The 17,192-nt window shown below is 37.9% G+C and overlaps 1 protein-coding gene across 1 annotated transcript in view; it reads right to left on the bottom strand.

The window, feature by feature from the left end:
• Positions 1-17,192, bottom strand: part of syne1a (spectrin repeat containing, nuclear envelope 1a) — a 121,286-nt gene that overhangs the window by 89,557 nt on the left and 14,537 nt on the right. The window contains exons 2-12 of the mRNA XM_055149308.1: positions 15,923-15,984; positions 9,546-9,641; positions 8,639-8,722; positions 6,552-6,644; positions 5,093-5,274; positions 4,821-5,017; positions 3,762-3,868; positions 1,335-1,442; positions 588-725; positions 282-446; positions 65-177 (exon numbers count right to left, since the gene is read on the bottom strand). Of these exons, the coding sequence (XP_055005283.1) occupies positions 65-177; positions 282-446; positions 588-725; positions 1,335-1,442; positions 3,762-3,868; positions 4,821-5,017; positions 5,093-5,274; positions 6,552-6,644; positions 8,639-8,722; positions 9,546-9,641; positions 15,923-15,984 (1,345 nt within the window). The remainder of the gene's footprint in view (positions 1-64; positions 178-281; positions 447-587; positions 726-1,334; positions 1,443-3,761; positions 3,869-4,820; positions 5,018-5,092; positions 5,275-6,551; positions 6,645-8,638; positions 8,723-9,545; positions 9,642-15,922; positions 15,985-17,192) is intronic.

Genomic DNA, 17,192 nt, shown 5'->3' with positions numbered 1-17,192 from the left:
AGATAAGAAACTTCACAAAAAGCTATAAACGCATGCATCTGTTGGTACATACTACATTTTTTACCTTTCAGCCATGTCTTGTAGCTGGTCAGGGGGCACTGGTATTCCGCCCACACTTCTGTCTTTATGGATCCTCTGGAGGACATGTCTGTGACTCTCCAGGCTCCTCAGCACATCCTTAAACACACACACACACATATATATACATATGCACACAAATGAATGCAAAGAGTGCACCGGGGCTGATCAAACATCGGCCGTATGTTTAACCATGCGCTGACCTTGTGCTGCTCCAGAGCCCGGTGGATAATGTTAGCTGTCTGCTCATGTGCCTGCTGCATAATGACCTCCTGTCTCAGGGCTCCTTCAGCCTGGTGAAGCCAAGAGCCCACCTGGTCCAGAGGGGCCGGGAGGGACCGGTCCAGCTTCAAGTGCCAATCCAGCAACTACGATAAAGTCACATGAACCGTTAATGTTACAACACAAGGTCTGTGTATAAGCAGACTAACTTGTCTAAATTGTAAACAGGATATATAAGATTTATAAAATAAGGGTTTTCACCAGATGCCCTAACTAGATTGACCTACCCTATTGGACACCTTTTCCCAGGCCTGCTTGACCAAAGCTTGATCCACTGTGAGCATCCCATCTTTTTGAGTGGACTGCAGAGCACTCTCCACCTGCTTTCTCTTCATCTCCAACTGGACACGCAAACTCTTGAATAACTGAAAAGAGATTAATATTTGTGTACGTGTTTAACAGGACTCAAATTACAGTGTATGTTTTTGTTATAGATTAAAATCAACAAGTTCAACAATATTCAAGATTTTTGCGGAAGTCTCAATTTTTTTGTCAAAAAAATACTAAAATATAAGACTAGTTCTGTGGAAATGTTCTTTCTAGAGATAAAACTTATCTTATCCATAGAGAATGTTCCAAAGTTTCTATTTCTATGGAAAGGTTGCTTTAAGATTTGTTGTCTAGTTAATGAAATGGCTATTATTAAAAGTTGCAAACACTGCAGCAAATTACCACTGATAGCTAGCCCCTATCTCCATTCATTTTTCATTTGAAGAACAAAAAAGGAAAAAGTCAAAAATATGAGGATAGCCCACATGTGGCTGCTGTTGAATATGAATCCTATCCTGGGGCCTGGTGGAATAAGCCAGATTGAGTGAAAGTACGACTGCTGGTGTCTGATCCCTACAGTGTAATGCTCCTGATTAAGCTAATAATAGGAGCGTCTGTGCCCAGTTTGCCCTGTCTAAATCCTCTGTACACACAGGCACACACACGTACACACACACACACAGCTGACACGTGCACTGTCTCACTTGGTATTGCAGGGCGAGATTGGCCTCCGTCTCCTGGGCCTGCATGGCGTCTCTATCCAGCTGGTCGAGCCACATTTTGAGCTCCCTCAGGCTCTTGCGCTGCTCTCTCTGTAGGAGGCCAGGATGCAAGGGTCGGACATCAAAATTGGGGAGAGCAAAAGGGTATGAAAGAAAAAGACTGTGTGAAAAGAAGCAAGCCAGGCAAAAAAAGAAAATAAAAAATGATGGGTTGACTCCATGATTCCAGACATTCCATTAGATGAAATATTTGTGTAGTTGGGGATAAAATGCAGGTGTGCTGTGTACATTTGATGTGTTATTCGTAATGTACAAAAAAGTTGTGTTACTATACTGCCTGTATGTAGGCAGTGCTTGTTGCTCCCTTGCAAATTTCCCCATTAAAACCCAAATATTCCTAAACAAAATATTAATTAATTAATGTTGTTAATTCTAAATAATAGTAAGAAAACATGTCCTTGTATTGTAATCACAACTTTGTCAGACTTGTTTTAGCCAGCTCTCTAACTCTAGTGGATCAAAGAGTAATTAGACAGGCACAAAAAGGGGGAAAAAGCCAAAATGTAAGCAAGTCAAAATTCACTGGAGACATAAAATTGATTGAATGATACAGGAAAAAATTGTGAGAAGGAAGCAGAGCATGTACGATTAAACATGTGTTTTTCTAATCCACTGTGTCTCACGTCAAAAAATTCTGCAACTGCCAGAAACACTCATCTTAAACAGGGCGCTTTAGGACCCCCTACCAATATTTCAATGGGTTTTAAGTAACCATGACGATAAGACGATGGTGCTCAAAAGCTTGTGTGACCGTCAATTCAGCTTAAGAAGTGTTTAGCCTATTCAAATTCCCCAGTGGTTTTAAATAAAGTCTATTTAACTTCAGTCCTTTAGACAGATTATAAAAGTCAACAAAAGACAAAGGCAGTCCAACTTTTTTAGACAAAGCATTGTTATGTTGCATTTTAAGACACAATTGTTCAGACAGCCCTACACCACATACCACTCACCATTACACCATCATCCAGGTTTGTATTGCATCGTGTGTTTTTGTGTACCTGTTTTATGTTTTCAAATGATTCTGTAGTGCAGTGTCCATGGGTGCTTTGAAAGGCGCTTATAAATAAATATATATTATCCTTATTACCATCTACTTTATATATATTTTAGGAATTATTGTCCTATCAGTGAGCACTGTGGGATGCATATCTGATAAAAAAATAAATAAAACAAATTGTGCCATAAATGCTTAGGCCTAACAAAAATACATTCACTAAAAACACAACAGTCATCGCATAATGCATGTATTTTATACTCATGCATCATTTGGAAGCATAGCAACACAACAAGAAAAATAAGCACAGGAACCAGCATAAGAACCACAGAAAAAGAACCACTTATAAATATGATGCAGCAACATAAGTGTTTAGTGCAGCTACGTAGCAGCTAGTTTCCCTGTTAACCTCAGAGCAAGATCTATTCAAAAGCTTTCTATGAAATATGCCATGTCAATATGACCTGCCAGTGCCAGAGGCTGTCATTGTCATGCTAATGGAACCAGGAGCCACAGCGCTGGATGGTAGCATTAATAAATGGTAATATCACGTCTTATTAGACTGGACTTCCTGTTGTTATCTAACCTTAGGGCTGTAATATCACATCAGGTAAGATAAAAAGGCAGGATTACCATAAAGGTCCAGAAAAAACAATGTTTAATCCAACCAAAACAGTATATAGTAGGCAGTGCTACAGTACAGTGATTCAATAGAATAGGAATTAATCTGATTTGGATGGAAAGCATGGAGGTGTATGGATGCTAATGTCGTTTGGGCTGCAGATAATGGAAAACCTGGCCCCTGGGAGCATACAGTAAGTCTCCACATGAACCTACCTCCAACATTTCCTCTATATGACGAGGAGCAAGGCCATGCTGGGGACAGAGGCCAGCACAACAAGCAAAGGAAGTTACACAAGAGGAGAAGGGAACAAGGACATAGGAGACATAAGGTCTATGTGAGGGAAAACCATTTTACAGGGAGCATGTGTACTTGAAAATAAGAAGGAGAGTAGAATAAAATAATGAAAGATGTGTTCAGATAATCTTTAAATATGCAAGTAAATGTTCTCCTATGTGTACTTATGTATACATGTAATTACAAAAAGAAGTTGACAGCTGGTATTACATCTGGTATTGCTCAGTTGTTAGAGCATGAGTTGCATTCTCAAAAAAAACACAGGTTGTCTGCACACTGTACAACTCAACGTAATATGAAACAAAACCCAAACTGCCTAAAATCATTAAAAGGTCAAATAATCTAAATGTGTGGGAAATATTGTAAGATCTGAGGTGAGTATGAGGGATGAGAAACAATGATTTTCCAAAATGGGGCAGATGGGGCAGCTGGTTACCTCATCCTCATGTGTGCTTCCTGGATCGCTCTGTTTGGGATGATGTTTCAAAAACTGGGCAACATATGTCATGATAGATTTCTCATCTGGCTTGTCCACATCAACATCTGAGGAGCAAGAACAAAATGGATTTAAATGTCATGGTTTTAGATCCCTGTTTAAGTTTGAAGGTTGAACCATGCTGAGTTTTTCTGGCCTAATGGTCCTTAATTATGCTAATGTCAAGCTTGATTTGTCAGAGTTCATTGTGAAGGGCAGCCATGAAAAAGCCACAGATGGTGTCACTGAAGCATATATCTTCAGCCAAAATGCAGCATCGGATCATTCATCATACACACTCGGGCTACTACTCAAATATTTAGGCGGAATTTCAGTGTTTTTCCTTTTTTTAGTAATTATTTCATACAGTATAAAGGCTGCATGGATAATATTGTCAGACTACATCACTTTCCACTCGACACTCTAACATGTCTTGATGTATCATGACAGTGTCGTGTAGGATTTCAGGCTCTCCAGGGGAGCAGGGCTATGTGTCCATCAGGTATGAATGGATGTCCAGCCACTGAAGTTTAGGTCATTTCTTTTCGTCATTTACCCACTCACCATCATTTCCCATTTGTTAATATTACACGTATTATGTTAAAAAACAAACATAATACGTCCATAAACCGTCTATACAATTGTAATTTTTAAGAGACTATGCACGTCTGAGCACTACACTGTATTTTAATCAATGTTTCAATAGTTATGGCTCATACCATTGTGGATGTCAGTAGGCTCTAAAATATTTATTTGAAATCTTTTTATGTTACAGCGATATGTGCAAAATTTTGGAAATTAGTTTAATACTTGGTACTTGGTTGGTGTAAATTGTATTTATTTTTAACAATATTTATGCTTAAGAAAGCTACTTAAGTTGATTGTGGATTAACTTTTTACTAAACCTATTTAACTTCAGACACAGATCTTAGTTTACCAACCACTGTGAGAATAATGAAAGGTTGTGTATAGCCATATTTCAAGATAATAAATCTCTAATGTGATTTTGTCTGTATTTACCTTCTGGGTCAAGCAGCTGAGGAATGCCCAGCTCTTTTTCTGCCAACGAAAAGGCCTCCTGCAGGTTTTCTCGGTTGGGTCTCCCCCAAGCTTGCTCGATGTCGACAAGATTTGGTCGAAGGTAATGGATCATTGCAAAGAAGGCTAGACCTGTCCGCCAACTCGGGCCAAAGTCTCGTACATCAATACCCATTCGCCTGGCAGATATAAAATACTACAGTTAAAAGTTATATTTTCAGTTGTTAAAGTCATCAAGAGTAAATAGTCATTACTTTGTAGCTGTTTGTTGGACCCATTTTAAAAGAGCCTTCCTTGCCCCACCCTGTGGAGGTGGGAGGGGCTTCTTCTTGACAGGTGGGCTGGTGGTCTCAGTGCTGCTGGCTGAACTGTCCAGTGAGGAAGTGCTGCTGGACTGGGCTTGAAGTGCTGGTAAACTGCTGGTTAACTCTTCAATCTGTTTACAAAAGGCACAGTCAATATTTTCAGTTTCAGTTTGCATAACTATTTATTTAACTGATTCATGATAAGTGTGACTATCTATTTGACCAACTAAGGCCTTTCAGCTGTGTATAACTTCATGAACCTTCTCTCCTATTACAATGAAATTCTTATTCACTAATGATGCAAAAAAATATATAGGCTTTGGACAGTGGAAGTTGGAAGCAGAGATTGTGCTTTGCCTGGTGCAGGTTTTGAACCCACTGCCTCTACACCAAGAAGCAAATTACTTTCCCACTGTCAAGAAAAAAAATAAAAAATCTAGTATTATCTATTATCTTTACTTAGAACCATTATTAATACAGGACCTGTACAAAGGACACAATTTGAATAATCTGTTTAAGTTCATAGGAGGGTTGTGAAAATACATGAAATAAATAAGTTCACAAATGTACCAAGATAGATGGTAACAGATGGACCCCTGCTACAAATGAATCTTCAGTTTGTTCTCTGTTGCATATCTGATCAGCTCACGACACACAAACCTCCATAAACACCAGTGTACAATGAATAAGTACATTTCACACAGACTACACACCCTTTATTTAATCCATATGCTCCCCGGATGTGCTAATGTGGTGCTGCGACTGCAGCATTTAGATTATATTTCTGTTGATCAATGCATGTCTCAAATGTCAGAGGAGGACTTTTTTGTATTATTCCATTGAAAAGCACATTTTTCATAATAGATTTTCTTCTCATGTAACATAATACCAGAGAATTAGGATTTAAAGATACCATAATCGCTTCATATGTCACTCTGATTTCCATTACAATGTGCTATCACGAAGCATGCATGGATATCTTGGTGATTTAGTTTACAAGACTTATTGGAAATTTGTAGACAGCGCATTAGATAATTATTAGAGGTAGGATGAGATACAATTCCCAAGAGAGGAGATACGAGATTGGGTTTATGAGAATGAGACAAGACGAGATGTTGACACAATTTTAATAAATAAACTGTGCAATGTATTTCCCAGTTTTGATTTTCTAAAAATGATTTTATATTTTTGCTGTCATTGTAGCACTGCTTTTTGGGACTATAGCTTTCAAAAAATTTAACTAGCCAGTACTTAACTCAATTTTTTATCCAATACAAACATAAAAACAGAGAAAAAAAAATCTCACAAGATAATTTTCAGGATCTCATCCCATCCCTGTAATTATGGGAAAGAATAGTGCATGTAACACAGTTAGTAAAAGATTCTGTTATAATGAACAACATAGTACCTGAAAATAGAGGATGATTGTCCACACCAATCCCAGAACAATGGCTGGTCTTCCGTCTACTATGTCTGTGGAGTTGATGTTGACAAGTTTGATCTGAGGGGAACAAATAAGTGACAATCACAAAATGTATTTACGTTATCTCAATCATGCAGGGCTGGTTCACACAAAGCACTATGTTAACCCTGTTAACTTGGTCTACTGTGTGGCTAATGCCAAAGTTATGAGTACTGACCGGGGATCCTCGGTAGGCAGACTGGGAAGGAGATAGGAAAAAAATTAGAGCAAGAGACGAGAGAGATAGTAACTTACATAGGTTTGTAAGTGACAGTTGTTGCAATGGGATGCCTCAATTGGTAAAAGATGACAGATAGCACCAATAGCATCTCTAGTTGAAGTGGGTGGAGAGAGGAAAGATCTATCAACACCGCACAGGCAACCAGGATTAGACCAAGCTGAGATGGACTGACTGAGAGGAAGAAAAGAAAAAGGATAGGGCCTATTTGTGCAATGATAGACCTGAGTCTCACAGGTCAACATATGGAAATGTACACCACTTTGTATGAAGGTGAAGAGTGAGGAGAAAGAGATTGGGGCCAGACAGGGGCAATGTGGGATAAGAGCTGATAAGAAAACATGTATTACATGAGTTTTTATTAAAAAACACACCAGGTCAGTTGGGTCATTCAATACGGCAATGAGAGGATGGAAGAATGGTTGGTTTTATAAAGGCAAATCCAAATCCAAACATGCCCAACAGTATCCAATATTATTTACTATCTAATGCCATCCATCATATTAAACACAACTGGAGATAATATGACACATTTACAATGGGTAATTCTGAGAAGATATTCACAGTTTATGGTATAGGGACAGGTACTAATGTTCATCATTTTTAGTGATTCATGCTAATATATACCAAACTATTATACAGGTTTACAGAGTGTGATGAGTGCAGAGAAACTTCAGGTTATAACAGGAAAATGCTGACTAAACAATCGTGAATTGTTGATGAAGCCTTGCGTTTGACATGTTTATACTCCTTTTCCCTAACACTGAATACAGAACAAGAGTGATTTATGTGTAGCTAAGAAAGTTCTATTGAAATGCAATATATTATTTCAGGTAGTTGTGATCAGTATATCAGCAAAATATTATGAGTATGGTTGTTCAATGTAGTGAAATGTACCATACATGTTCTTGAATAAGGAATAGTCTATTGCAATCTTTATGAAACATCAACAAGGTAACATAAGAAATTACTCCTCAAAGTAGGTAGTACTGACCCCTTTTTATAGCCGATATACTCAATATTCTAATGTAATGCATATTTGCATATTTACAAAATAACACAGTAACATAAATATAATAATGTTTTTCTTATATCTCCTGTTTTTACCTTATAATACAATTTAATAAAGTATGATACAAATAATTGGTTACAATATGCATACTGTCATCCATAAACACTAGTAAACACTAATCAATACAGGAGTCCAGACATACATCCTTTCAAACAAAGCATATTCATTAATTTCACACATGCAAACACACATGCAAACACACACACACACACACACACACACACACACACACACACACACACACACACACACACATACACACACACACACACACACATACATCTTCCCATATATACAGCAGAGTGCCCAGTGAAATCTCATCTCCAGACTGCTGCAGATTACTGGTCTAGGATTTGTGGTTTTAACCCTGTCACGTTTGAGGCAGACAAATCAACCTCCCTCTAGACGCACGCTCAGACTTATGGCTTTATTTATGCATATTCAAGGACAAACTGGTGGGTGCTGCTTGTACACTTGTAATATCATTTGGAAATTATTAGAGAGTCAAATTGTTGGTTCACTGCAAAACACCCTGAAGATGTGAGTGTGAAAATAGGAAGAAAAAAATGTACAACGTGTAAAGAAAAATGGGGAAAGGGTCACATGAGGTCAAGTTGTAGTGTTTGGACCCAGAGGGCAGGAGAAGCTGAGCGGGAAGAGTATCGTGTTGGGAATAGACAGAGGGAAAAGAACAGATAAAAAGGGGCAGTGGTGAACTCGTACCTTCCTCCCCTCCAGAAATTTGAGCGCAGTGCCGATGTTGGCGACCCAATGGATCCTTTTGAGTTTCTTGCCCCTCTCACATGGCTGCAAGGGAATAAGACAACAATAGAGATAAACAATACAAAAAAAGAGAAAAACATTACTGCAGATTGTCAGTTTTTACACTTAAATGTTCATTACATGAAACAGCATTACAAAATAAATAACAGAGACAGGTCCATTTCAGATTTATCAGCACAATTTTTAAAAAGAAGTATTTATATATATTTTTTTTATTCAGACTATATTGTCTCTATATTGTTATATTATATTGTACTGTTCTTGCTTTTAGACATGATCTTCATGGTTGACCAATTATTTTTAATTGGAGGTTTTGCTGATTTGACTTCTTTTCATACAAAAATCTATTAAATATTAAATACAAACAAGAAAATACAATTGTTTCAACTGATGTAATTTTTAGAGCATGGTTCTTATGGGAAAATTCAAGTGGCTCAATCAGAATGTGAGATCAATAGTGCATATAGGCGGCTTAGACCTGAGGCTATATTGACGAAGAAAGATCCTTAAGCTTCCTTTGTATGCACTGTGAATGAGTAAACTTCAACCTGTCCTTGCTAATCAGGACTGTCCAACATCATAATAAAACAAATCAATTCACACCGAACCTCATCACATTCACATCTATAGTTTTAATGTCCTTCTGTTGTCAGTAGTACTATTTAAGAGCACAAAGCACGCACTGTTACTACATAAATAACCAGTAAGTGAATTTCTCTGTACAGTCTTCGATCAGCCGGTGCAACGTGAGGAGTTAAATTTTAATCCACTCAGATCAGAGGGGGACGAGAGCGTGTTTGAAGTGTGCAGCCAAATCACGTGCTGCACTAGTGACCATGAGACTCACCAGTTTCTGTCCCGAAAGCACTTCCAACAGAGCCAACAGCATCACCCCATCCTTAATGTCCTCAAACAGGTCTGATACCACCAGTGGGGGCACACACTGTCAAACAAAATAGATTAGCATTAAGAGGAAGTAAATGTAGCAGTAATGGTGTTTTTAAGAGGGCTCAATCATAGACACATTTAATAAACTTGATTTTGTGTGCTACAGTGTGTAAAACATTTAACATTTGTTTTTGCTATAGCATGAAGCATTTCAAGAGCTCATGACAAAGACATTTAAAGTGAAATGAATGCCTTGGATATGTACTACATATAAAACACCATAATAAAATCTAGTAAACAATAGCCAAATTCCCTGTTGTAGGTGCTGCAATACTATTATGTAAAACCTTCCCTAATCATCTTAAAGGCACAGCTCCGTGTTTACACAAATGCATACCATACCACACTAGAACAATGGTTTCTCAGTTTAGGTGGAATTTTAAGATGTTAATCTTAATAGCATTTGCATTGTACGGGATGCAATGAGGCAAGGCCTTTTGACTGCAAGGGGTGGCTCAAAACACTTGATGACAAAGGTTCTTTATTTTGATTCCTACAGCATTTGGCCATTTTTAGATTCTTTATCAATCAATCAAGCAAACAAACTTAATTTATAAACCACATTTCATGCATATCATGTAATGCAAAGTGCTTTATAAACAATTAAAATCATTCTCTCACACCCACCCACAACCTCCAAAACCCATTTTCAAAAAGCTCTCAGTCAACACAGCCGAGTGTGCATTATTGATATGGCATATTTCCACAAAGCATGACCCTCTACTTTCTGTGCAGGCTTCGGACTGGCACTAAGAATGTACTGACTTGGAACAACAATTTGTGTCCATCTTGCAGAAATTTGAGCTCTAGTTCATGAGCAGAAGATACTATATAGACAGAATTATACACAAACACAATAATTTAAATTTGTGAAATATAGATAAATGCAAACATGAAAAGTACTACTTGAAAACCCCAAATAGAGTTTGTCTGTGCCATGTATTACTGGGGAGTGAAGATTCAACCCAAAAGTAGCAGCTCAGCAGACTTTGAATGGTCTTTTCCAAATCCTAAAATATGCTGATGATTTCAAACTGCTTTTTGCCTCTCTGACCTGCCACATGCGCTTCTGCGTTTGGACGGGGATTCCACATCAAGGATTTCTCTTAAAGCGCAGTCACATGTCGCAGCTATGGGGAGGAGGGCGTACCATTCACAAGAAGATTATCACAGAACTGAGGAAAGTACGGGTACATGTGTGTGCATGTGCAAAAAAAGTGTGAAAAAAAAAAACATCCTGCAGAGTGCAAATGAAAGTGGTATAATTGTACGGCTAGAGTGGCAGCGGAAAAGATGATAGCAAGCAGAGTGGAGAGGGGACACTAGGCTGGAGTCTTTCAAAATTAATTACCAAATGCAGGCGCCCGCTTCTCTAATTCCACTTCTAATGGCATTTTATGGCCTTGGATATTTGGATATTAGGGTATTTAGACAGCGCCCATATCAGTGAATGACAGGAGAAACAAAATCATTTCAAAGGGATAAATGGCGCGGCATGCTAATTGAAGTTAAATTTACCTTTTTGTTAATTATAATCCAAAAGCTAATGGGAACATTTGTGACTAATTACAAAATAAGGAAGTCATATCAGTTCTTGTATGCAGTTACAATAAAATGAATCAAGTGTTTAATGAGCTAATTACATGTGAGTGTCTAGGCCATAATTGATTGCGAGGAGTTTGAGGATGTGTGTCTGTTTAATGTTATTCCCTTGGTGCCATTTGGATCAGTGGCTTTCCAAAGATCAACAGTGAGACAGAGGGAGGAGTGAGAAACAGCTTTATTTTAGATTGGATTCAAAAGTACATGGGGTTGGTCTTTTTAAAGGACATAATTGCAAATAAGATCAACGAGGCAGTAGTGATATGTTTACTTTTGCTGCTTGTATTGACATTTTAGTATTTAAAGTCTGTGCTTTGGCCAGTGCAAGGCGGTTTAGTAAGGTATTGAAATGAAAGTTAAACTATTTCTCAATCAAGATGCAGTAACATTGTGAAGAATTGTGAAGAGTTCACTTTGAATAAAGATCTCAAATCATTTAGTCATAGAGTCACAGATAAGCAAAAATTTTATTTGGCCAGTGGATTTTCAGTGAAACTGTAGTACACTATGAAGTATTATTTCTGCATTGCCTGTTAAATAAATCACTAAAGATGTGTATTACAATTGCAGTTAACCATAAAACACAGCAGTAAACTTTCTACAGATCATTTGTTGACATAATATCTTTGCTCTAACAATAATGTTTTTGAAGCACAGTTAAATATATCAATTCCTCCACTTCTTTCATAAGTAAATACTAAAGAGTGAGACAATTGAAGTGATGAAGTATGACAGACAAAAACACCTTTTTGTAATAGAATCAATTAAATTACACTAAATTTACTAGATTTCTTAAACACCCGCTGCATTAGGGAAGATTTTTACAAATGCCATTCACTACATCCTCATCTATTGAAAAGGCTTCTGCTGCAAATAGATAGATAGAGAGTTTAATGGAAATAGTATGAATGCTAAGTGCTTTTACTCAGGCCACGGTCAATGCTTTGGGATATACAAGTTTCAATAGAGAGTCCATGATGCACAGTGCGTGTCATCCGCTCAGTCGCCCTCTCTGCACCCTCCAAAAGACGTGGGAATGGAGTAAGTAAACATTTTGGGAGCAGGGGGCTAATCTCTAAGAACACTTGGTCCAATGATCGCTGCACTAAAGTCTAGAAACGCTCCACAGACGATGAGACCTCTGCAGCTACAAACGGCCACTTTGTAATTAAAGCTTCTCAGGAAGGATTTGTCAAAATTGAAACTGAATTCTACCCTTGCCAATCCTCAACTTTAAAGAGACTCATGGCTTCAAAATTTTTAGGCTGGAGCTGGTGATTTTTGGAAAGTAAATGTTGCACATGTTAAATTTCTTTGGCGATCTGTGGGGTATTATTAAATGGGTCAATCAGAGTAAAGGCTTAATAAATGTAAGATGCACATGTCAGTCTTAGGGTTTACAGCAAATATGAAATGGGTGTCTAACTGGTCAAAAAACACAAAAATACCAGTCTTGAAAAATGAGAGGTGAATGAAACTCATTCTATTCCTTTAATCAACCTTTTGAGTTGGAATAAGTACTTTTTCCACATGGTTCAAAATGATAATTGTTGTACCTTTATTGATCTGTATATACTAAAAAAATCTCCTTTTAATATGGCTTTAAAAATAAACATATGAATAATTATCTTTACACTGTACATATCGTGGAAACAGTTGGATACAACAGAGCTGCCCTCCCACACTTCTAACTTCATCTGGTCTAAACTTGACTTAATCTGATGAACCGCTGGGTATAATGAGACCCATTAATCTCTGGAGTAAATTACCACTCATATAGAAAAAGTCTTTATATTGCGGCTTAGAAGACTTCTTTGTTGTACCTGTGGAGTGGAGAGGGGGAGGAGCCGGAGGAAGGAAAGTCCTAGCACCGTTTCTCACCTAGCGATTAATCACACACCTTTAGGCACTGAATTAAAAGACCTGTGATAACTGGAGTGGCCCAAGGCATGATCTGCCCCAAGAGACCACTGCTAAACCAACCATTAAAATATCCTTGTCTTGTCTTGCAGTCATTTCTCTACTTCTTTTCACATGCATAGCAATTTGAATGTTGGTAACAATACGACTGTGTGCAGAAAGCTATGCAGACTAAAATAGGCTACATTTGTTTGTAGTTTAATGTAGCGTAGCATTAGCCAAAAAATAAAATTCAATTCATGAATAATCAAAATGATTTGGACGTCAATAATTGGTTCGGGCCAAAATTGGAGCTTGGTTGGAATATTTATCACTGTGATGAAGTATAATCTTACAAAACCAACCAGCAGACCCCAGAGTCAGTTAACTTTCAGCCCAAGCCTCCAAAAACAGAATATATCAGGGAGGGTAAAACTATATCATATTAAAATGCAAATCATAAAAAGTACCACCTGAGATAATATTCTCTTCTAAACCAGAACTATGGCAATATTGATGTGTCTAAACTGATACAGTAGGTCTAGTAGTTCTAGTCTAGACAAACCCAAAGGAGGACAAAATATGATCAAAAATGTATTTCATTAACCAAAGAAAAGATCTGCAAAAAACAGTGGTGCTCGTACTATATGAGAACAACCAATGTCAAAGAATTTACTATAATAATCAACCATTTTGCTGTCTAATAACATCTTATTTCAACTCATGTGTAAAAATGAAAAAGTATGCTCCTCCTCTTCCAAAGTTGCCATGTGGGAGATATAGATTTGAAATGCTCATAGGATGTAATTAAAGCTCTAATTGCTCAGAATAACATCAACTGTCTCAATAATACAGCCCCATTCCCATTGACCTTTAACCCCTCCTCGTATACTCCCTCTTTGAACACTCCCCTGAGCTGCGGTGACAGCCCGACAGTTTTGAAGACAAATACAGACCAATCAGCATCGCTATGGCAACCTCAGGCATCAGGTGAAAGGGTAAGCAGTTTGTGATGAGCAAGGAGAAAAGAGGAGACAGGGAGAGAGGGGAGCGGCTAATTTGATCAAGAGCACAGAAAGGACCTAGCATCGTTATCTAGTCCAAAGAAATGTGATGCTATCGCTAACCTATTGATTAAATGAAATGGTTAATTAAAGTGGAATTAAGGGTTTTTCAAACATAATGAGTATTCAAGGCGCTGTCAAACCAATTTATTTGTTTTCTGTATATAACCATTGTAGTTGTAGAAATATTTGCTTTAAATGCAACTGTGAAGAATCCATGACGGCAGCCAGATAATGACTTAATAAGTAAACATTGCATTCACCATATTATTTAAATTCATTTAAATTATGGTTTATGGGTAATTTTATGGTGTTAGAACTTGTTATTTAATATTACCCTGAGTTTTATTCCCTCCAGAATGCTTTTCAAATGAATTTTCTGCTTGGTGTCACTGTGCTGCACAGGCCTTCACAGCTGTCGAAATCGAGTATGAGTCCCAGAGACGGGCGTAGATGATTGAAAAAACACCTGTTTGTGTGTTACATTGATTTGTATTTGCTTTGTGTGCTGATCCTGCATAATTATTATTGCATAAATATTCACTGGTCCATTGTTTTGTTCAGTAGTTCTAATATTACAGGACTACATTACAAAAAACTAACAAAACATTAGTCCCACAGCTCTTTTCTCAAAACCCTTTTCATTCTGCGATCTCATGCATTATTTATGTATCCTGAGTGAGACTCAATAGAGCAAAAGCCACAGCTGTCCTGAGACAGACTGACAGAAGTGTGACTTCCAATCTTTAAGCTTTGGCCCCTCCAACCACCATCAATGCAAAAGGTAGATTAAGTATCTTACCCAAGGACACAACAATGACATCCACTTATAGCAACTGAGATTGAAATGCCCATTGATTATATGAGCAAAACACACACTGAATCAAAGCTGCCTCTAGCTACTATGTAATCTATTCACTAAAAATAACATATCACAATAAAAAATAAATGGCAAAAGTCAGACATTTATTTAAAGGTGCACTGTGTAACTTAGAGGGTTGGCCATTTGCTTGTTTCCCGTCAGATGTTAGATGTTGCTTTGCCACAATATGGCAAGCTTGTGCAGAGGGTTGCCTTTCCACAGATCCATGAATGTAGAAAAGTTTAATGCCATAGTGTGTAACTTTCAAGGCTAAGAAGTAACATCTCCATCTAAACAATCAGGTTGCAGACCCTCCACCAAAGTATTAGGTTGTGAAGTAACATGCAGGGGTAAAACCATCCTAATTTTGAGTTGAGCGACCAAACTTTGAACACTGCACATACTCTTGCATAGTCCAATGAGGATTTGATTGACTGTTTCTTCTGGCTAAATGTACTGTCTTTCTCCATACTCATTGTTTATCTAAAATTAAATGCAATGTTTAAATCTCTTATCCAGTGCAATCTAAATGAGCCACACTTAGACAGAGCGTTAACTAGGGCTTAATTACAGCTTGAAGGCAACTGATAGTACGTGTATTAATGTGAAAGTATTAATTGCTATGGAGTTAAAATCCTCGCTACCAGCCATTTCTGAGCAGTAATGTAGACAGAGAGAAAAGGCATGCGACTGAGGACTATGTGTGTGGTCTAATCTGCAGAGTTAGTCCCATGACCAGTTCTACAAAGGAATGACTGCATGTATGGGGTTGAAATGAGGAAGTAATTTTGCACATTATCAACAAAAGGGAAAAGGAAACTCAATACTGGCAGCCTGCAGTCGTCTTACCTTTGCCAAGTGGGAATTGATCCATTTAGTGAAAGTCCTCTTCTGCACTGCCTCTTGCTCATCTGTAAATCAGAGCCCACAGCATCAGCTTAAATCTCCAGCAAACACAAAATGCTTACAATACAATTATCTCATTGTCTATTGTTTTCAGAGCTGGGTGGCAAGCAAACAATAATTAACTGAAGTTTTATAGCTTGGATGCAAGTATTTACCGTATTTTAACATATAAGGGACTGGCATTCAAAGAGAAGCCATTTGACATTTAAAGATGGCATTTTGACTAGTGGGATCTCCCCTAATGTGGGCAAAAACGTGCTTTCAAACCTGCCTTTCATATGTTATAAGGGCAGAGGATGAAATGGATGAAGGCATGTGTTGCTTTAAGGTGCGTTTTTTACATACTGGAAGGAGAATACAGATTTATGGGCACATTTTGGGGTTATAAGTTTGTAAAAATTATTACATTACTAAACATCACCAAGTTATTCATTCACTTAATTATTTACTTGTACAAGTGGCAAGAATGTATAGCAACAATGAACCTTAGGTGGAGTGCATCTTGAACTACTCAATATAATTTGCAAAAGCACAAAAATATTAGCCCATCAAAACAATACATTACCACCAGCATTATTACTGTAACTAACACTGACCATACACACTAAATGGCAAAAGGGAGAAAGCCCATTAAGCAACAGAACAATCAATAACATAGATGTCCTCTCTGAGTGTCCCCTAAAAGCCACTTCCCAGAAAGTAGGGCAATGTTCAAGTGATTGTTTCTTTCATTATCTTCTCATTGCCTCAGCCTTTGAGTTCAGCATACACATTCCTGCTGCAGTTTATGCAATAATATGGCCTGACAGCAAAATTCATTACCACTTGCACTACTAAATTGGGACTCTTGCTTGCACATATCAGTATGCAGTCACACACTTCTCTCATTAGAGGCTGTATAGATCTCCAGTCTGTACCTGGCATGCTGAGTGTACAGCTACACAGTGACTGGCATATGTGACAGGGGCTTTCTTCTATCCCATCTGCGGCATGGTGCAATATCCTTGAGATAAGATAGGGCGTCTGACACACTGACTCCCTTTAGCTTAATGAAATATGCTGACGGTTTGATTACACTGGATAGAAGTTGGTCACCGTGTCAGTGGGTAGAGCGGGGCTGAGGAAGAGGAGTGTGTGTGTGTATGTGGCAAAGAGACTGCTGGTCATACATAATGCAGACACATAGTCATACGTGCCAGTGAGCATATCTCTC

Source organism: Boleophthalmus pectinirostris, unplaced genomic scaffold, assembly GCF_026225935.1.
Source record: "Boleophthalmus pectinirostris isolate CB_2022bp ecotype Guang Dong unplaced genomic scaffold, ASM2622593v1 HiC_scaffold_13, whole genome shotgun sequence".
Classification (NCBI taxonomy): Eukaryota; Metazoa; Chordata; class Actinopteri; order Gobiiformes; family Gobiidae; genus Boleophthalmus; species Boleophthalmus pectinirostris.
The sequence above is the reverse complement of the archived record's forward strand: the minus strand, read 5'-3'. Positions and strand labels throughout refer to the sequence as shown.